Raw genomic sequence first — 22,007 nt, 5'->3', positions numbered from 1 at the left:
ATACAAAGAAGACGGGTAAACTAAATATAATAATAGGTCAAGCTTGTTTGTGAAAGCTTGATAACGGCTCGGTCAAACGCTTGGTCAAAGCTTGACTCGGCCATAGCTTAATTCGTCAAGTTTCGATCTCGACTCAAGTTTGAATAAATTTAAACGAACAAGAGTCGAGCTAACAAGAGTTCGGGCTCGGCTCGACCGTTAAAGCACCCTTACTCGCAAGGGTCAAATTACCTTAAAGATAACCAACAATTATCCTTCTTTAATTACCTACTCAATGAAGTAGAAACGGGTGAAGTGACACACTATTAATCCTTTAGATATTAGGTTTAGAATATTATTTTGTAAAGTCAAGCTAAGTCTCAATAAGACTCCTAATACTATTTATTAGGATTAATGTCTTGCAACTATATATACTATACTCAACGGAAATCTCCCCCAAAAAAATTTACGCAATCTAACCTAATCAAGCATCCAATTTTATCTTTGTTGTACAATAAACCGGCCATCTTTAATAATAATTGAGTTGCCTGTATAATTATTAGAGTTATGATCAAGTTAGTTTATGCCTAATTTCACCTCATTAAGAAAGTATAGATGCCAAATTCGTCATGATAATGCATAGAAAAATGATATGATTAAGTGTTGGTTCATTATACGACACTCTTCTAAGTCCTAGTACTATATGAATAAATAAGCAAGGAGTAGTAATGATTTGTCATATTCTTTTTAGTGCCTCGACCTTTTGCAAGTTGACATACGAGCACACTTCCTTTTTCTTTCTATATATTAGTATAATACAATATCAAAGACAATAAAAGGTAAAGTAAATTACAAGATCTGAACATTAATTTTAGTACATATATATAGTAATACATAGTGATAGAATATAAATCTATTCCTAGGACCTCAACCATCAACTTAAACTTTTGGTTGAATTGATCCTTTGACAAAAGGGTAGATGAGGGTGTGCAAGGAGCCCAACAGCACAGGGCCCTCAAAATTATAAAGGTCCCAAAATATATTATTTTGAAAATTTTACTTCATCTTTGAAAAAATCACCCTTGTTTTCCACTCTTAATAAATTTATCTAAGATTTACCTTTAGATTTTCAACTTTCTATCTTTAGAACTCTAACCTTCCATCTTTATTTTCTATAAATTTAGGGACCCAATTTTCATGTTAGAACCGGGGCCCTAAAATTTTGAAGACGGCCCTGACCTTTGACATGGTATCAGAGCCAGCTAGCGTGGCAAAAAGGTCATGGGTTCGAATATCATCCACCCCTTCATTTTCAGTAGAATATTTAGCGTTAGGTATGAGGGAGACTTGTGTTGCATCTACACTTCAAGCCCAATTGGCTTTTGCATGAGGGGTCGTGATAGAGTATAAATCTATTCATGGGGCCTCAACCATCAACTTAAACTTTTGGTTGAGTTGATCCCTTGACACGTAGACAATAAAATGCCTTCTTTTTAGGAGAAAGGAAATGAAACAAAGAAGAATCATATCTTGTTGTTGGCCTATGGTTCAATATAATCAAACCCCCCATATTTCAATGCTTAAACCAACCGAGACAGCACTACAAAAAACTTTTTCTGGTCCACATGCCAAAGATTTTTTTTCCTTCTTTCGCTTTATTTTGATTAACCACTCATGTCATATCAACCTCATCACACACAATATATATGTATAAAAGCATACCAATAGAGCTTACATAAGTGTTATTCAAGCACTAGAAAATACACTCTCCTTCATATATTGAAATTCACCAATATTATTGAAAGAAAAAAAATGGCACTTAGTAAACCAATTCTTGTTGTGTTTTTCATACAAACCCTATATACTGGTATGTTCTTGCTCTCTAAGGCTGCTTTCAACGTTGGCATGAATAATTTCATCTTCACTTTCTATAGACAAGCCCTTGCCACCATCTTTCTTGCCCCTATTGCCATCTTTCTCGAGAGGTAAGTTACATACATTCTCTATCTCTCTCTCTCTCTCTCTCTCTCTCTCTCTCTCTATATATATATATATATATATATATATATATATATATATATATATATATATATATATGCATGTGCATATATACCTACTTTTTATCACGGATTTAAATCCTATCATTAGGGTTTTCAGAAGTTGCTTCACCGCACTTGTGATTAGGGACGTCTTTATATCTTCGTCTATACAAAAACTATTAAGGGATTTCTAGTAATTTAAATTTTAAAATCCCTTTCAAATTAAATGCAACAAAGAGGTATTATTTATGAATATGAAATATTCTTTTGTTGTTTTTAATTCGAAATGAAAAGTGTATTAGTTTAGCACTACCTTTTACAAGACTATAAGACATTACCTTTCAGAGGAAGGGAAGGACGAAAGAATACCAACTTTTTACTAGTGAGCTTTTATTATATTATCCAATAATATGAAGATTACGTCGACATATACTACTATACTTAATAATTTCAATATTGTAATCATTTGATGTCTTAATTAATGTTACTATTATATGTTGTAATATAGGAATAAAATACCACCGCTCTCATTCAAGACGTTTTGGCAGATATTCGCGATGTCTTTGTTTGGGTAAGTTTTGAAGCAATAACATACAGAATAACCTCTTTTCTAGTTACATAATTCTATAAGGTCACGTAACATATAGTAGTACTAGTATACTGCATACTAGTTCGTACGAGTAGAACTCCTAATTCATCGTTTTATTTACATACTAGGTCTAGTATATTAATATAGTGACTAGTAAACAACGAGTATTAATTGACTCATCTTTTTCTTGTATTACCTTGATAAAAATGAAAGATAAAAATATTAATGACAAGTATTGACCTATATATATTAGTAATATACTGATATTGATGTGAATTATTGATCATCAATACATCACTTTTTTTGATGTTGCAGAATAACATTGAGTTTGGATTTGTATGGCATCGGCTTAACCTATACCTCAGCAACAATGGGTGCTGCTACAACCAATTGTCTTCCAGTCATTACTTTTTTCCTTGCTGTTCTTTTCAGGTACTTAATTATCATGTTTAATTGTCTACTTATAGCATGAGCAACTCTATTTGGCAAAATTTAGTTAATTAGTTAAGACTTTGAAACTTAATTTTTTTTATGGTTATTAAAATTAGATTAGATGACTTCTCAATCAGCACAGAAGAAAAAATCTTGACCATAATTAGACCAAACATTTTTTTTAAGGCAAGAAAAACTAGGCTAGATTTAAAAAAAAAGTAATGTTAAGGGCTACATATAAGCATTAAATACATTTCTTTAAATGAAACAGTTTAAGAATTCAAGACATATTTTCACATCAACTGAGGTAATAAATGCTTGAGTCAATATTTTATTTCCATTTTAAGTACCTTTTAATTCAACTCATGAAAATTAGGATTTTGAAAAAGAAAAAGGAGACGAACTTAACATAATCTTAAATTAATATGTTATTTTCATATAAATGAGCTTACAGTTTGGTCAAAGTTTTTTTTAGACCAAGAGTCTATATCAAAGCAAATTAGACCGGACTTTCATATAGATAAATCACTTTATTCTACGTAACTAAGTTAGAAATAAATTAGTAAGCGTTACGTAGTTACATATATATAGTGAAATAATGAAGTTGTGTAAATGTGTCGTTACCCTCGTGGGACAAATAACTAACAAAATTTAGTCAAATGGTCACATTCTTCAATACCACTCCATCTGGAATTGCTAGATGTATACTATATGGAAACATCAAGTTAAATTTGTCACATTTCCTGGCTAAGATAGTTGGTAGTTAGATAGATGGATATGATGGATGGAGGAATAATTTATAAAGGGTGATAGGTTAAAATTTTAGTCAATTCTCAATCATAGGGATTGAGATTTCAGACACAAATTATAGTGCGATACTAGCTCTTTTTTGTATTGTAGCACAACTGTCTAGTCGATATTATAAAATATGCTAATGAAGGTAATATATACTTTTTCTTTTAGAAATAGTCGTACCATTTCATGTTTTCACGTTTGTCGATATATGTTTTCGCCCATTAATATTTTTGATTATCAATAAGTAAAAAATATTAAAAGTTAATATTAAGAAAATATCTGTTGAGACGCATCTAACAAGATCCCACATGACCATAATTTTTCTACAATATAAACTACCAAAGGCAATCAAAGTGTAACATGTGAATAGTAAACAAACGATGCAACTATTTCTAAACGGAGGGAGTATGATTTTGGATTAATCTGTGTTTGGTTAAAGACGCCGATATTATTAAGGTAAAATTCACATGTGAGTTAGGAATAATTATCCCATATTGAACAATTAGAGAGAGAGAGAGCGACTAAGATATAGATTGATTGGTTACTCCACCTATCACCATTTGATTTTAGGTTGGAATTCTGCCAACCTTTATGTAGTCATACGGGCTTAATAATGATGATTATATATTACAAAATTCTAAATTGAAGTTTAGGTTGTACTTCCTTAAAATATATTTTGTTTCTTTCATTTCAATAATTGCAATACCTTGCTTTTTACACTAATAATTAAGACCATATAATTATATTATTGACTTATATAAAATAACAATCAAATGAAAAGGTTTCTAAAATGTGAAAAACAATTTTGCATATTTTTGAACACAATACACATCTTTTTCTTTTCACAAAAAAAGGAATCTCAGTTTCTAAAAAAGTTGAATATGTATCCTTCACAAATATGTAAGAAGCTTTTATATATGTTGCCACTCTAATAATTTTAATTTTGTGCTCTAATGTTTTTGTTGTGTATGTGAATCTAATTCGTTCTCACTTCTAAACCTAAAAAGTAAGAACATTTCTCTCTAGATTTTAACACACTCTCTCTATATATAAGTGGATATATATATATACACATATATGTGTGCGCACATATATATTTTATTGTGTAAAATATTCAGATAAGTATTATTATATATTATATAGTCAACTCTTTATAATTTAAGTAATATATATATATATATATATATATATATATATATATATATATATATATATATATATATATATATATATATTCTTATTCTCCCTCCACTCTATGAATATGTATCCACTTTGAATTTAGAAATTATAAAAGTAAAAAGAACTTTTTCAACCTTTTTCAACAAATAAGAAAAAACATAATTACAAGGTCTTATTTGTAGTAACTAATACCACTTTTGGATATAAAGAAAGATCAACTGGGGACTAGCAAGATTATACTCTCTCCATTTCCTATTATTAGACTCATACATCTCTTTTTTTTTTTACAAAGAATTTTATTGAGTGAATAGAAACTTTTGTTATTTTGCAAGTAAGGTAGGAACAAGCCTAAAGTTAAATTTGTAAGGACTATATAATTATTCATTAAAAAGGAAATAATAAGACAACCTTTTAAAAACAAACTTAAAAAAAAGGATCGTCTCATAAAATTAGGGGCCCTGTGCTAAATTAAATTATATAAACTAAATTTTTATGGTGAATAGGAAGAGATGGGAGAGTCATTAATGATCTTTTTTGGAGAATAGGAGGAGAAGAAACCCCAAATAGAAATTATTTTTTTGAAGTTTGCATCCAACATTATACTCTATAAAATTGGAAATGAATAGTCAATTAGAGTTAGGTTTTTACTTATCAAAAAAAAATTAGAGTTAGGTTTTTTTTTCCTCTTTAAGAGTAAAACTAATAGAATTAGGCCCTTTATATTTTTGGGGCCCTGTACAGTTGTTTACCATGCACATTGCCTTAGTCGTGTCTGATAAGAAAATGAGGCAATCTTTGAAACACAAAGCAAGTAACGATTGGATTGCTTCAATTGCTTGTCTGTATCATGTAAGATAGCACTTTGCCATTTGCAGAAGGTGCTCCAAATCAATTATCAATAGAAGTTGTAAGACATGGAGTTTAAAATTAAAGTAGAATATGATGGAGGCCCATATGGGAAGGCACTATATATATTACTTACAGTTACACCGCTATTTTCTCTATAGAAATAATGTCTCTTCATCCATTACTTTTCATCACTTCCTTTTACAAGTAAGATTTTTGAACTTCTAAAAAAACATGTTCATTTCTTTTAGCTCTGGATAGGCAGTGGGGTATTGAGACAATTTATCATATATTCGGGTGTATCGTGTACATGGTATATCTTTTTTGTTCATTTGCTCATTTAATTTGGAGCTCTACTTATTATGTGATTATGCTCATTTGTAGGTTTCATATGAACAACGAGCAAAAAAATAGCCTTGGGTGTACCATGAGCATGGTACACCCAGGTGTACGATAAAAGTTCCCTTGACCTAGTGTCGTTTTTGTATAAAGATGGTATATGTTTTAAAATCTAGGGCGCGTCTTGTTCCTCTTAAGAAAATTATTTTGATTCCAATGAGTTCAGATAAATTTTGATGAGTATTAGTAAGTTTCAATAATATCCAACGCTTCATAAAATAAGTTTCAATAAGTTTTAACAAGTTCATAAAAATTTAAATAAGTTACGTGCAATCAAAGTCAAAGAGAATGCACTCTTCTAATTTATATTTGTGATAGTTGGATTTTTTTTTTTTTTTGGTACATAAGGAAAGTTAAGACACCTTTCTCTTAAGGGAGATTCCTAAGGAATCAAGAATAACAAAATTTATTTAACAAAGGATCAGTTGAAACATTCACGTCAACCGAAGCACCAGAATTATCGTGACATTTTCTTGATAGAAGATCTGCTATCCGATATACTAAATTCTCGAAAAATATGCTTAATGGTGTAGAATCTAAACTGACGAATCAAATATCGAATGTCATCAATTAGGGTTTGGATAGTTGGATTCTTTTAATAACAACTTATCAAGTTCATTAATGAAGATTCCAATAAAGTAGGAAGCAAACCAACCAAAACACACTTGTTATCTAGCTAACAGTCTAATAGTACCTTTGTCCTAAATAACAAGTTAGGTTCAGTTGTGAGAATATGATTCTCTTTGGTTTAGGATAGTTTTATAAATTAAATATTATCTTTCCTTATGTTGTAGCTTTACAAAATAAGAAAGAATAATATTTGCAAATTAAAATATATCCTAAATGAAGAGAATTGTGTTCTCTACTATTAATTATAAATACAAGCATATGCATATTAAAACTTCAACAAAGGGTCTGTTCTCCCCAGCTTATTTTTAGTTCAGTTCAATTCAGTTTAGTTCAGTTCATTTCAGCTCTAGACAATACTTTTACTCTCATATATCACTATTCATTTTAGTTCAATTCAGTTCAGTTCAGTTGTTTTGTGCCGAAGAGAACAGGCCCAAAATCACACACTCACACTATAAGTTAAATTGCTTTCTACAATTTATCTTTAGAAGAAATTCTTAGAATTTTATCATTTTATAGAATTTAATACGTACTAAAAATAATTAAAAAAATTCTGATCAAGCCTATTATTTGTGAGGGATGGGAATACTTACATAAAGCAGTGGTTAGAACTTAAATAGAACTAACATCAATGATTATCACTAAAACTGTGCTGGAAGAAAGTGTCCTGTGCTCAAGTATGTCATGACTCATAAAATAAAGTATCACTAGTTGTGGAGAGAATTTAGTAAGGAATAAAAAAAATTCTCTCATCATATGAAATATAAAAGGGTTTTCTTTGGCGCCTCATAGTGGTCGGTTGAATTCATTCTTTTTCCAAAAAAAAAACTTTTAGATGTTTAGGGTTTATTTTGGATTATTTGCTCCTAATAATTCAACCTTTTGGCATTTTGCAAATAACAAAGCAATTTTTTGATTATTTCAAAATAAAGCAACCTTTATAACCTATTAACTTTGAGTAAGTCAAGTTAACCGGTGATCTTAACTAATGGTAATTTTTAATTAAAACCTAAATTCTAATTAGTAGTATTAAATAAACTTAAAAAAAACCTAAACTAAACCCACCCCATCCCCCACCCACTGCCACCCCTCCCTCCATTTCCCCACCCACTACCACCCCTCCCTCCCCTTCCCAACCACCAAAACCCCCTCCCTTTCCCCTGCACCCGCAAACCCACCCCTCCCACGAATCTCTTTCTCTCTCCTCGCCATCCACGACCCACAACCCAATCCCTCCATCCCCGACTATAGTCCCACCTCCCCGACCTCGAAAAACTCCTCCAACCTCGACTAACCATCACCAAGCTGTGAAGAAAATATGCGTCTCAGAGATTGCGAGTGGAGGGAACCAATTATTAGGCAACACATGTCTAGTTTAAACTTTTTTTTTAATCTTTAGTTTTTAAATTTACCAATTATTAGGCGACACGTGTCTCGTTTAAACTATTATTGAGGTTATATCCAATTTCAACCTACTCAAAGTTAATGGATTATAAAAGTTGCTTTATTATAAAATAATTAAAAAGTTGCTTTATTATTTGTGAATCGCCAAAAAGTTGCATTATTAGGAACAAATAATCTTTTTATTTTTCATTGCTTGGCATCCCAACACAATTTCATATATTCATCTATCAGTCACAAATGGAAAGAAGGGGATATTTCTTGTTATCTTATAAAACCCTATAATAGGGACAACAAATATATTGTCTAAGTTTTTTTTGGAAAGTGACTTTAATCCTAGGCTTGCTACAAGCTACACCAGACAATAATATTTGTTGGTTTTCATATAATGTGTATTCCATTTACAAGGAGTCATAGGTAAATGATACTCCCTCCGTTTCATTTTAATCTACACACTTACACTTTTTACGCATGCCAATGTAAAACTTTGAAGATATATATCTTTAGTTTTGTATATGTAAAAATTATAAAAAGTACATATTAATAAAATACATACTAAGACGAATCTAACAAGATCCCATATGACTATGTTTTTATTCACGTATAAATCACAAACGAGAGTCAAAGTGTAATTTGTGAATAGTGTAAAATGTCAAAGTGTATAGATTAATATGAAACGGAGGGAGTAACTATATATCATTGTTACATTTTTTTTACAACGAGGAATCGTACAAGCTAGAAACAAAAACCATTAAACCTATTATCACGATAGATATGGAGTCGATCCCACTTTGCAAGCAATGATTGTGTTTGTTATTGTCTTTTATCTCCTCCTTTTTAACCTATTATGTTTTTTAAAAAGGATATTTTTATATACTTGTTATATTTCTTTATTGAGTAACCATGATCCTTCAAAAACTACAATACATAGCTTGCGTCCGCGTTCAGATACTAGTAAAATCATTTCTTACACTATAAAAAATTGCTACTTTAATTTATGATTTAGCATATATACTTTTAGTAATGGTTGTTATGAGCAAATATATTACCCTTATTTAACTTAACGTGTGCATTCCTTCATCTTTATTTTACTTGCTAAATTTGCTTTCGTATTTTTTCAAAATGTTTTTAACTGTTAATATCTCTTATTTTATTTAAGTAAAATTTACAAAAATTTGATATTATCTACATATTTAGAAAAATCTAACAAAATCGCATATAACTATATTATTTACTTATAAGAAAAATCAAAATGATCAGTTAAAGTTAATAGTTTGCTTTTAAAAAAAAATGTGTTGCAAGTAAATCTCTACTATATAAGCCAAGGGGGAGCTATGGTGTCCCCCAATAAAATGGCTTTTTTATCCTTAGCTAAATTTATATTAATTGGATCTTCAGATTTTGTATAATTATATTATTTCCTAATTTAAAGATGGGTCAAAAATTCCAATAATAAACTAAATAAGCATTAACAAAGTAACTTGACATAATGCGAAAAATGGTTACTCAATAATAAAAAAATTAAAAATTTAATTTGACTACAAAACTTAACATCTAAATGTTTATCTCAATTTCTAAAAACTTTATAAATTACAGTAGTTTGTATAATAATAATTATAAATCACACTTCTATAATTATATTTTGATAAAATTTATTAAGAATACATCCAAACAATCGACGTACGTATCACGTATATAGGAATTTTTTCCTTGGATAATGCAAAAGTGGGTTTTAATTCCCAAAATGTGTCCAAAAAAATTAAAATTCCCTGCGTACCGTCCACGTAGGACGGCACGCGAGATTTATTTTTTTTAGTAAAACCGCTACTCCGAGTAGCGGTTTGCAAGTGCCCAGAATTATTTTTTTTCAACTTAGGTAAAACCGCTACTCGGAGTAGCGGTTTATAAAAAAATAAAAAAAATAAAAAAAAAAAATTTTTTTTTTTTTTTTTTTGTAAACCGCTACTCCGAGTAGCGGTTTACTATGCAAACTGATATCTGCTTACCATATTTTCCGCAGGTAAACCGCTACTCAGAGTAGCGGTTTATATTTATATACCGCTACTCAGAGTAGCGGTTTATATTTATAAACCGCTACTCAGAGTAGCGGTTTATTTTAAAATTAAACCGCTACTTTGAGTAGCGGTTTCCGTGGGTTAAAACAAAAAAAAAATAATTTTCTCGCGTGCCGTCCTACGTGGACGGTACGCAGGGAATTTAAATTTTTTTGGGCATATTTTGGGAATTAAAACCCACTTTTGCATTATTCAAGGAAAAAATTCCGTATATAGAAGACTGGTTAAATATAAACAGAGGGACTATTATAGGTCTCTCTACCAAAAGTCGGACACAAGCTGCCGTAATACCTAGTACCACTTTCTGTAAAGCTAGACATCAAAATCTCCTTTAGATCTTCTTGATGTATATCAACAACTAGGTACCCGCCATGTTTTTTTTTCCCCTTAAAAAACAACTAGAGTAATATTCCCTTTGTTTCAATCAAATAGATGGTTTATTTTGATTTATACCATTATCAACATCACGACAACTGCAACATCTTATGTATATCTATATATATTCTTATAGATATGTCGAAAATTGTAATTAAAGTAGAGTTTATGAGTAGTTAAAATGTAAGATCAATTTTAAAACCGGTGAAATATTAAAGATTCATAGCCTTTATTTTTCAGAGTACAGAGAATTCTAATCAATCGAATCCTAGCTTTCTGTTGGAGTACATTGTAAAATTTTTATTAATTGAAGGTCGTATAGAAAAGAATTTATAGATTGATTAATAGGGAGAATAATGGAATATCTTAGTGCCCATTCGACATTAATGTCAGTTTTTAGTATTTCAATTCGTTTAATGAATGTAAAATTCATATGATATAAGGAGTACAATAAACTTAAAATTAGTCATGTTATATTTTTAAGTCAATTTTGAAAACTTAAACTAATTTTTCTGGTTTTTATTTTTTTATTTTTTTTTATTTCCAAAAAAACTCAAAATTAAAAACACAAAATGATAACGAGCAAGCCCTTAAATTCTGCAAAACGACAGCTAAAAGTTTAATTAGGGCACTACAAAGAATTGTCTCTAATCATGTTAAATAAATCACCTTATCTCCTTCGCAGTTTTCACTCATTATTGTCTTAATTAAGTCAATTGTAAAATCTTAAAAACAAAAAATGGTTATTTGGTTGGCATGAAAAAAATATATATAAATTAGAAATTCCTAGAAATGGAAAATGGATGAGGTGTTTGGTTGATAAATAAACATGACAAAACAAAAGAAGTAAAATTTTGTAGGAATTTCAACTTCTAGCTAGCCAAATGTAGAAATGCATGATTATAATTACCAAATTTTGATAAATTTTGTTACGGAACTTGCATCCTATTCTTAATGTGAGAGTTAATAAATACTACCTCTGTTTTTTTTAGTTGCATCATTTGCTTTTTCACATTTGTCGAGACGATTCTTTGAACATTAATATCTCTTATTGGGTGTAAGTAAAAATTTTGTCGCATTGAGACGAATCTAACAAGACCCCACTTGACTAGGTTTTTTCTTATATAATAATGCGAGATAGTTCATCAAATTAAAGTTGGTTGATGAATAGTGCCATAAACCAAATGTTGCAACTAAAAAAATACGGAGGTAGTATAATAAGATGACCTTTCAAATGTAATGTAAGAGTTTAATCACTAATACACTACAATTTGAATACTTAATGTTTCATAGTAAAGTATAATAATGTCATATAATTATATGTAATTATAAAGACATAGACAAGCTTTTTAATCTCTAACACTTTTATTAAGTAATGACATTCTCTTTACCGTAATTCAACTGAAATTATTATTTTTATCAAGTCCTTAGAAGTTTTTTTAAAACAATTTATCATGCCATAACTTCCATTTTCCAATTTTGTACTAGACATAATATTATGAAAAACTAATACACTTAATTATAAATTTATATATAATAATATATTTGATAATTGTAACTGACTCGGGGCATCGCCCAAGCCAAAATACTAGTAAATAGTTAAAATGATGCATTTTACTTGTCCATATTGATCGGTGAATGGCATAATCGAAAGTCAAATTAATGCAAGTGAAAATAAGTTGGTGAAGTATTTACCATAATCGGATTTCTAACTCACCCATTGAGCAATAATGAAAGGGTCCAGTGATGCTCATCAATTATCAAAAGTCATGATCTTACTGTAACTCCACACTAAATATTAAAGGAATCCAATAACAATAATAGGAGAGATTCAGGTGGGATAGTTACAAGACAATAAATCAAAGGATAGAGCTATTACAAAAGCCATAAAATTGTTATATGGGGTTGGTTAATTAGTATCTAGTAGTATGAGCTTTCTTAACCTTACGTACATAAAAGATAATTTCCCCTATTCTTTTTTAAAAAAAAATAGTATCAGCTTTCTTGATGTACAAAAATGTCACTTATATAGGGCCCTCGTGTCTTTTTTTTATCCATATGAGTTACGAAAGGACGAAGGCAGTACAAAGTACAAAGAAGGGAAGGAGAAATTTGAACCTGTGACCTATCGCTCACAATACCTCAATCTTAACCACTAGGTCAAGACACCCTAAATATATAGGCCACTCGTGTAATTGTACATGTGGCCAATTAATTTGACGTAGGCAGATTGGCGGAAAAGTTTGAAAAGGATTTGCAACACAAAGCCTAAACAGTTTTGCGAAAAATGGGCCGACGGAGTCCGATTGACTATTGTGATACCTTTTCGGAAGCGGAACGGCCCAACGAGTATAGGCTTTTTAGGCCATCCGGGTCCGTTTAAGGCCCGAAATCAGCTTTTTAATTATTTCCTTAATTTCATTTTAGGGTTTTGTTTATTGTATTTAAACATTATTAGGTCAATGTTTGGAGGCAGGTTTTGACTTTTAATAATATCACAGAGTTTATACTCTTTTATGGTGGATTCCGGAGTTTTACAGATTTATCGCTTGTAAATCTGTGTGTTTTGATTCGAGAATTGCGCTTGCTTTTCTCCATTGATTTCCGACTGCGTCATAATCTGTCACGTGGCCAAGTCCTTCTAATTAATCTGTAAACTTGACTAACAAAAAACAACTTTGCATTATCTTAATTCTCGTGAAAATCTATTTTCACAATCATCTTTATTTATGACCACCATAAAATTTTCAGCACCTATATACATGTCGAATAATTATATCAATTATATTAATAGACTTGACTAACAAAAACAACTTTGCATTATCCTAATTCTTGTGAAAATCTATTTTCACGATCATCTTTATTTATAACCACTATAGAAAATTATCAAAAAAAAAAAAAAAAACTATAGAATTTTCAACACGTACCTATATACATGTCGAAAAATTATATTAATTTGTAAATGTTGCTACAGGTTAGAGATATGGAAATTAAAGACTGCCTCTGGAATAGCAAAGCTAGTAGGCGTAGTGATATGCTTGGGAGGTGCCACAACTCTTGCACTTTACAAGGGGCCTTCAATCAAATTGTTTAGCCACTCTCACTTGCTCTTTGGTCACCCATCAGTCAGCCAACAGCCTCATAATCGAGTACATTCTAGCCACACCTGGATTAAGGGTGTTTTTATCTTGCTTAGTGGTAACACTTTTTGGGCTCTCTGGCTTGTTATGCAGGTAAGTCATTTTCGATTTTTTTTTTTTTTGACATCAAAGCAACGTACAATATAAAGATAGAAAACATAAATGATTAAAGGGAAATAACGCCTTAAATGTCTAATCAAGTAGCAACCCTGTAATATTGTTGCCACCAACGAGCTAGCTGATGAGTCTGACCCACCTGTGAACGCAATACCTTAATCACTTGACATGACGTGAGTTGTTTAGTGATGTGGTCAATCCTATCCAGGGTCCACTTAATGCTAACATCTAGAGGTTTTGTCGATCTCAAGTGTTGGACAAGTTCTCGTGATTCTGTTAGAATTATGATTGAGTTACTACTGTCATATTATATAGTAATGTTTAGTTTGGCTAATTTTGATCTATTTTTAGAGATAATAATAAGCTAAGATAAATTCTAATAAATTATTAAAAAAATGTCAATAAATTAAGTTAAGTCAATATCATTTGAGAAAAAATCATGTTTCACATGTAAACTAGTTATTAGGCCCGGGATATGTCCCGGATAAGGATAATTTTCATTTATTAATATTATACTTTGAAATGATAATATTAAATATCTCTTGGTCTAGTGGTTAATACTTTAATGTACAAACTTGAAGTTGCGGGATCGAAGTCTATGCTATGCAATTTTTTTTATCGTATGTCCATTTCATGAAGTACAATACCATTAGATAGAGCGCCACATGACACCATTTCTTATTTAGAAACGTCTTTTAATAAATTAGTGTAGATGGTCTAATTTACAAATGAGGATATAACTGTCAATATTATAATAGAGATGAGAAAGAGAAAAAAGAACATACATACTTTTTTCAATCCAAATTGTAACGTGTATCACAAGCCTTTAGATACGCTAAAGCATCCAAAAAAAACTAACCTAATTAACTAGGGTGGGGGAGAGAGGATGGGGTAATTTCGGTGGGCGGGGTGGGGGTGGCGAGGAAGTGGTTTCCGGTGGGCGGGGGTGGGGGAGGAGGGAGAAAGTGGTGGTTGGTGGGGACTTGATTAACTAGAGTTAATTAAAATTAATTAACATTAATTAGGTTAATTAGAGAATTTTTCAGATTATAGGTTGATTTGACCTTAATGACTAAGAAAGTTGATGGTATTTTGTCACCAAGTGTATTTTGATGAATTTTCAAACATGAGAGGCACTTGTGTTTTCAAAACTGTGAGGACACCTTACCCATTTTTGTAAAATTCAAGGGTGGTGGTGAAAAAATATAAATTAAAAGTTTTAGGAGGTGAAAGAATGTTGAATTATTTGGCCGACAAATAAAAGGAAACAACATTTTTAGGAAGCTTTACTTCTCATAAAATGTTTTGATAAAAAAAACTTCTCATAAAATGGAAAAAAATAATGGGCTTTGGCAATTGAAGAAGGAAGAGAGTACTATAGTTCAAACTTTAATTAGCTTTTGTGATTTACATTTTAGGAAAAACATAGTCATGTGGGATCTTGTTAGATTCGTCTGAATGTGAATTTTTTTAATATCAACTTTTTATAATTTTTACTTATTAATAATTGAAGATATTAATGGTTAAAATAATGCATTGGCAAACGTGAAAACAAGAAATGTGTCACTTAAAAAAAAACGGAGGAAGTATAACTTATAACGTGGTACTTTATCTCTTCTTTGTCTAATGCGAGACAACTCACATATATACAACAAAAATGGAACTCAACATCATGTAAAAATGAATGCCCCCATATTAAGACGTGAAACTGGTTATTTTTTTCATTCTATTACAATTTACAACAAATAAACGTGCGTAAAACTTTTTCAAGACTTTGCATCCAACAAAATGCACACAAGTAAAATATGTTGAAGTACCCTTGACTCTTAGTTGTACCCTTAAAGCCCAAAGTAGTTACATATATTATAGATAACACACCACTTCAACAATACACCACTAAAATGGTGACTCATGAGTTATCCTAATATCTTGTGAATTACCAACTAGGGTTAGTGTGAGTGGTTAAGGGCATCTCGCTCCTTAACCAAAGCCTCAAGTTCGAGCCTTGGATATGAAAAAAATCCCGCAAAAAATTAGTCCACTCGCCGAAAGCGATGAAAAACTCCTCGTAGTAGGACGACAAAAATATCTTGTGAATTGTAAAGTCACTAACTAGGTTACTCAATTAGCAAGTCCATGATTTTGATGCTTCTTTTGGTGTTTTTTTTTGCAAATAGGCCCGGATAATGAAAGGGTACCCGTCAAAACTTCTGTTCACAGCACTAAGTTGCTTCTTCAGTTCAATACAATCATTTGCACTAGCTATTCTTGTGGAACGACGTCCTTCTCAGTGGATGCTTGGTTGGAATATCCGTCTAGTAGCTGTTGCTTATTGTGTATGTTTCTTATCTTTTCTACGTAGTTTTCTCTACTATGTTTTGCCTATTTTTTCCTAATGACTACTTCTTTCTTTTCAACTTAATTTAGGTAATAAAATGAAGGATATAAATCGAATACGTAGACCAGTAATTTGAGTAGAATTAGCAAGTAGGGCTTTGATTATTAGATGTGAGTATGACGAATTTTGGGTCGAACCTTTAAATGGTCGTCATCTGTATAACAAGAAGACTAATCGGGAGTTTTGCCGGAGAACGAGCCTTCTCCGATCCGATGCTTAAATCAGATGGTTTAGCAATATAATGCAAGAGAATGGAGAAAATTGTCAAATATATTATATGTGTTTCTTTAGTTTTTTTTTTTTTTTTTTTGTTGTTGTTAGTAAGGCATGCATTCAAATATAAAAGGTTCAAGTTAAGGCTTTAAAAGCCCATTACAATTATCCAATCGTTACGTTTCTTAAGTTATTTTAGATAAAGTTACGTCTATTTTGGTGCCAAATGAAGTATATATATTTTTCCGCTTTCCTCCGCTTGGGCCTAATTGCTTTGCAATGATCATGAAGCTTAAGTCGCAATGGACATGAGCCTATATTTAATTTAGACCCCAACACATGCTTTATTTGTTTTGTTTTGTGTGTGTCTCATCAGGGAATAGTAGTGACTGGATTGGCATACACTAGTACAGAAAAGGCAATTTGCGTCGGATGTGAGGCGCCTATTTGCGTCGGACTCTGGTGCGACGCCAAAGCCCTCGACGCAAATGATTCAGAAACAATCTGCGTCGTATGCGGAAACGACGCAGATGGTTCAGCTATTTGCGTCGCACCCGTATACGGTACGACGCAAGTGAATCTTACCAGCCCCAAATTCCATCCCCAGCAGCCTGATTTGCGTCGCATGAATCACTATGTGCGACGCACATTGATCTTGAATGAGTGATTTGCGTCGCACATGGTGAAGGGTGCGACGCAAATTTCTTTATAACAAACAAAAAAAAAAGAGTCCACTATTCCAAAAGTTGAAACAGGTAAAAAAATTCCACCATAATCATTTTCTACAATCGCTCTGTTAATTGAAACTATGAAACCAAATTATAAACTGATAAACAATCTAAACTTATAAAAAAGAAATCAAACAAAGTAGAATTATATTACGCAAATGAGAACTTGTACAAATTATACAAAATACGCACAAATTCTGTGTTTCAAAAAGAAAAGTTCACCATCAAACAACCATAAAAAACCAGTAACCGCCGGAAAGTTCGCACATATTCTAGATCTAACACAGAAAATAAAAATAAGCAAATCAACAAAAGGAACAAAAGTTCAATGACATAGTTACAGAAATTACAAAAAACAAAACGCTTCATCTTCATTTTGAGTTCGCTACCGTCTTCGAGGACGCCGGCAACAAAACTTGAAACAAAAAAATTCCGCCGGCGAGAAAACTACCCAGATACCGCATATTTTTTCTCTCTCGTGTAATCCATCGACAACAGTCCGCACTGAGAGCTCACAACAATGAAAAACATCAAAAATGGAGGAGAGAGAAAATGGCGTAGATAAAAGAATGAATTTTCAGATCTGATAATTAAAATAAAGATCTAAAAAATTAAAAACGAAATAGACTACAAAATTAATAATTTCGGAGAAAAAAAAAACGAACCTGGTGGTTGGTTCTATTCGTCTTCTTCGTCAGAAATTAGATCTACAAAATGAAAGAGTTTTCGAGGAGAGAGAAGTTATCATCCATGGTGGTTTTCAGATGCATGAACTGAGTTTTCGCTGATTCTTCAATTTTCGTTGTTCAAGTTTTTTCGAGTAGAGAGAAGTATTAGACTACTTTGTTATGTGAGTCGAAATTAGATCTACAAAATTAAAAAGAACTGAGTTTTCGCTGGTTCTATTCGTCTTCTTCGCTGACCAAAGAAAGTGAGAAGAACCAAAATTACTCCATAACACAACCTGGGTTTGCCATTTTTTTTGGGGTTTTTGTGTTTTCGTGGGTGTTTTTCTTGTAGAAAAAAGAGAAATGGGTAGCAAGAAAATGTTTATGGGTGTTTTCGCTGAAGAGAGGGAGGGGAGGGTGAGGGTGAGGGTGAGGGTGAGGGTGAGAGAGAGAGAGAGGGGGTGTGAAGGTGAGAGAGAAAGAGAGGATTTTGAAAAAGAGGCGCTGGGTTGTAATGTTCGCTGCAACTTTTTTTAGGGTTTGAGGATATATTTGAAACACGGGGCTTTGTGTTGGGTTGGTAATCTGCGTCGCACCATGGGCTTCATGCGACGCAGATTACTTTGTTATGTGCGTCGCACCATGGGCTTCATGCGACGCACATAGATGATTTGCATCGCACATTATTTAGATACGACGCACATAGTTCGTCTTATGCGTCGATTCATTGTTGCATGCGACGCAAATAGTATATTTGCATCGTTTCCGTGTTTGTGCGACGCAAATGGGGCGACGCAAATTGACCTTTTTCTACTAGTGATACTATTTACAAGCATATGTAATTGAAAAGAAGGGACCAGTTTTCTTAGCTCTATGGACTCCTTTAGGACTTGTCCTCACCATGTTTTGTTCCGTACTTGTGCTTGGAGAGATCACCACTTTGGGCAGGTAAATTTATCCATTATCTTTCCAAATCTAGTGGCTTTAGACTCTTTATTTATAGTTTTTTTTAGCCTAAAATGAAGTGTACAAGTGTTCCACCCATATTCGAGTGTTGAGTATCCAACACTGATACTTGAGGTAAAATGAAGAGTTCGAGCAACATAGTTAATATATCAAGAATGTGTCCGATTCAACGGATGGATTTTCTTGTCAGAACTAATCTGAAATTTATGAAAATGATTATGTTGATCAGCTGATTAATTGATCATTAATTAGATGCTAAGTAAACTTTTTTTTGTGTAAATTTAAATTCAGTGTTTTAGGTGGCATTTTGTTAGTTGGAGGGCTATACTGTTTTTTGTGGGCAAAGAGTAAAGAGCAAATGAGCATTCCATCAAGCTGTCCACCAGTTGAAGCAGATAAAGAAGGTCTCAAAATTATTGAAGGAACCAAGAATTCACCCTCCGTTGTTTAAGTACTCCAAGTGAAGATTTTGGTACAAAGCTCACAAGGTATGAAAGAAAATACTTCTTCCGTTTCGTTTTAAATGCACAAAGGAATATTTTATATCTCACAATTCCGTTTCGTTTTAAATGCACAAAGGAATATTTTATATCTCACAATAAACACGGACTAAGTTTCACGATAGGAAGAATTTTTTGTTAAACTCATTCCTATTACCATCATTTATTACCGACTATCGAGAATCACGTGGTAGCCCAATGGTTGGAGCTCCCACCTCCTAACCTCATGTTCGGGAGTTCGACTCTCATTAACCCCAAATTTGGGGTGTTTGTGTGGATATTTGCTTGTGGGTATAAATCCCCACTTTCCAGTCTCTAGAAATTTCCTTATGCATTAAGATCCCTTTTTTACCCCCTAACTCATGAGGGTTGACCTACTTGACCGGTTAATTATCGAATCAAAAAAAAAATATTACCGACTATAAGCACTGTCGTCAATTAGAGATATGACCTACTACTCTAGTACTCTAGTACATAATGGTTCCACCAAACATTCCATCAATTGAAACAGTTACCCACCATTAGTAAGTGGGTACATAAATGGTTGTTTTATATATGTCAATATTGATATTAATTCATTATTCCTTTTTAATTATCCCTTTTTGTTATCCATGCAATTTACTTATGTCTAAAAAGTTGTCCTTGTCATCCATGATAGGTAATTGAAAGGAGCACCAGAGATGATTAATGGCGATGAGGAGACAAATACTTTGGATACTGTTATCTGCTATCAACTTTTGATACTGGATGCTCATGCATCATCTTCCACCATAAGATATTAATTTCGTGGAAATATTACTTAGCATAAGATATACGTAATGATATTGTTTGCTAATTCTTTCACCTTATCTACCAAGTATTTAGCAAGAGAATGAGCAAGTAGAAGGGTTGGATTCTCATTAAGGGGGTTGGGAATTTAGGGTATAAAGTAGTATTTAGGTGCCTCGTGAGAGGGTATATTGTTCATGTAAATTATTTTATCAAATTTTCAAATAAAAAATCTATAATTTAGTAACTAAATATAACTTTGTAAGCAATTTTAAATTCTTAACCCCTAATATATATTGTGTATCGATATCCAATTAACAACCAAGCTATGTACAACTTTTATTTATAACCAAAACAGAACGTCGAATATTTTAAGTCTATATAAAAAACGTGGCTAACAAAATTGGAATAGTATCTAGCAAGTAGTTCTGGCAAAAGTTGATCCAACCTGTTAACCCGTTCTGAACCTAACCGAAAAATTCCGGATTTGATAGCAGAGATTTTCAAGTTTCAACCTGAAACAGAAAAATGGGTCGTCCCAACGCACATATGTTAAACTGACCGGCCTAGCTTTGGAAGTGGGGGAGGAAGGTAAGGGAATCCCGCCCACAAAGTGCCTCAAGTGGAGTTTGAGTCCCACAACCTTAAGGTTGTGAGACACAAACCTTACCATTAGATCAAGGATTGATTGGTATACAATATACAGTCTTCTAATTTTGGGCAAAAAATTTTGATGATCGAAAAAGTGAATAAATTGTACAACTCTCGTGATGATAACAGCAAGCCAGCGACACTAATACTTCCTCCATTCTTTTTTTATTGCAATGTTTTTGCTTTTCTACTATTCGCAGTTCATACTTTGACCGTGTATAAAGATCTATATATACGTAAGAGTAAACATAATCATATGATATCTTATTTGATTCGTCTCAATTTGTAGTTTTTTAATATCTCATTTGCATAATTTTACAAATACACAACTAGAGTTATTGTTAATAGTGAAATTTGGACCTCGACAGGTGTGAAAATGCAAATGTTCTAATTAGGAGGAAGTATATCTTTAAAGTTGACTCTTTTAATTAAATTAATTAAATTATTTCTGACTTTTTTCAATAATTCTTCCATCCCAGTTCATGAAATTTAATACTTCTATATTGTTCAATGTTCACTAAAGTTTTTTTTTTCTTTAAACAAATTATGTTCTTCAGTAAATTGTATGAGCCAAGAGCCCAAATTTCAGAATTTAACCAAGGCCCAAAAGATCTTCATTTTTATATAGTGCGCCCAACCAGATAGCTAGCCCGGCCCAACTTATGTACCCTTCCAGAATATTTTGGATTAACGTACGTATGAAATACTCCAATGCTTAGCAAGATCGGGCCTTGGTCCAACTTTGTGAATATATGCCTCACAACTCACAAGTTTTTTTTTTTTTTTTTTTTTTTTTTTTTTTTGAATGATCGTGTTATTGCACATTTTTTACTTTTGAGTTTTGTAAATAAAGTTGCATCATTTTAATGGTTAATATACTTGACACAAAAAATATATGACTTCTCAAATTATGCCTCTAGGAAACTTTTTTAGGCAATATTTTTTTTTTTTTGATTTAGAGAATACTTTATCATGATCTGATATCAATTTTCTGTACTTTTCTCGAGTTATACCCATAAATCATTTTCCAGATGCTATAGTATAAAATATCATATATGATGTTAACTATAATAACTACGTTATTCTCAACATATACATACTTTAATTAGTGTCTATATT

At 31.9% G+C, this 22,007-nt stretch overlaps 1 protein-coding gene and 1 long non-coding RNA gene across 5 annotated transcripts; one reads left to right on the top strand and one right to left on the bottom strand.

Annotated features, from left to right (window-relative positions):
- The first annotated feature begins 1,610 nt into the window (after window positions 1-1,610).
- On the top strand, window positions 1,611-19,460 carry LOC104895471 (WAT1-related protein At5g64700). Of its 4 annotated transcripts, none has more exons than XM_057395435.1 (6): window positions 1,638-1,964; window positions 2,527-2,589; window positions 2,923-3,039; window positions 13,714-13,972; window positions 16,174-16,332; window positions 16,984-17,395. In XM_057395435.1, exons 1-6 carry the CDS (start codon window positions 1,792-1,794, stop codon window positions 17,272-17,274), a joined length of 1,062 nt encoding a protein of 353 aa, XP_057251418.1. In that variant the 5' UTR covers window positions 1,638-1,791; the 3' UTR covers window positions 17,275-17,395. The 4 variants fall into 4 exon arrangements, with proteins under 4 accessions (XP_048501982.2, XP_057251418.1, XP_048501984.1 ...); XM_048646027.2 differs by lacking the exon at window positions 16,984-17,395 and adding an exon at window positions 16,424-16,965 and having other exon boundaries at window positions 1,669-1,964; XM_048646026.2 differs by lacking the exon at window positions 16,984-17,395 and adding an exon at window positions 19,261-19,460 and having other exon boundaries at window positions 1,670-1,964.
- Window positions 17,502-19,039, bottom strand: LOC125498227 (uncharacterized). Its single transcript, XR_007275055.2, has 2 exons — window positions 18,001-19,039; window positions 17,502-17,839 (listed from the first exon to the last, which is right to left on the bottom strand). It is a non-coding gene; the product is annotated as an uncharacterized LOC125498227 (long non-coding RNA).
- Window positions 19,461-22,007: the final 2,547 nt, after the last annotated feature.

Source organism: Beta vulgaris, chromosome 6 (assembly GCF_026745355.1).
Source record: "Beta vulgaris subsp. vulgaris cultivar EL10 chromosome 6, EL10.2, whole genome shotgun sequence".
In the NCBI taxonomy this organism is placed as follows: domain Eukaryota; kingdom Viridiplantae; phylum Streptophyta; class Magnoliopsida; order Caryophyllales; family Amaranthaceae; genus Beta; species Beta vulgaris.
This window is presented reverse-complemented; position numbering and strand designations above follow the sequence as displayed.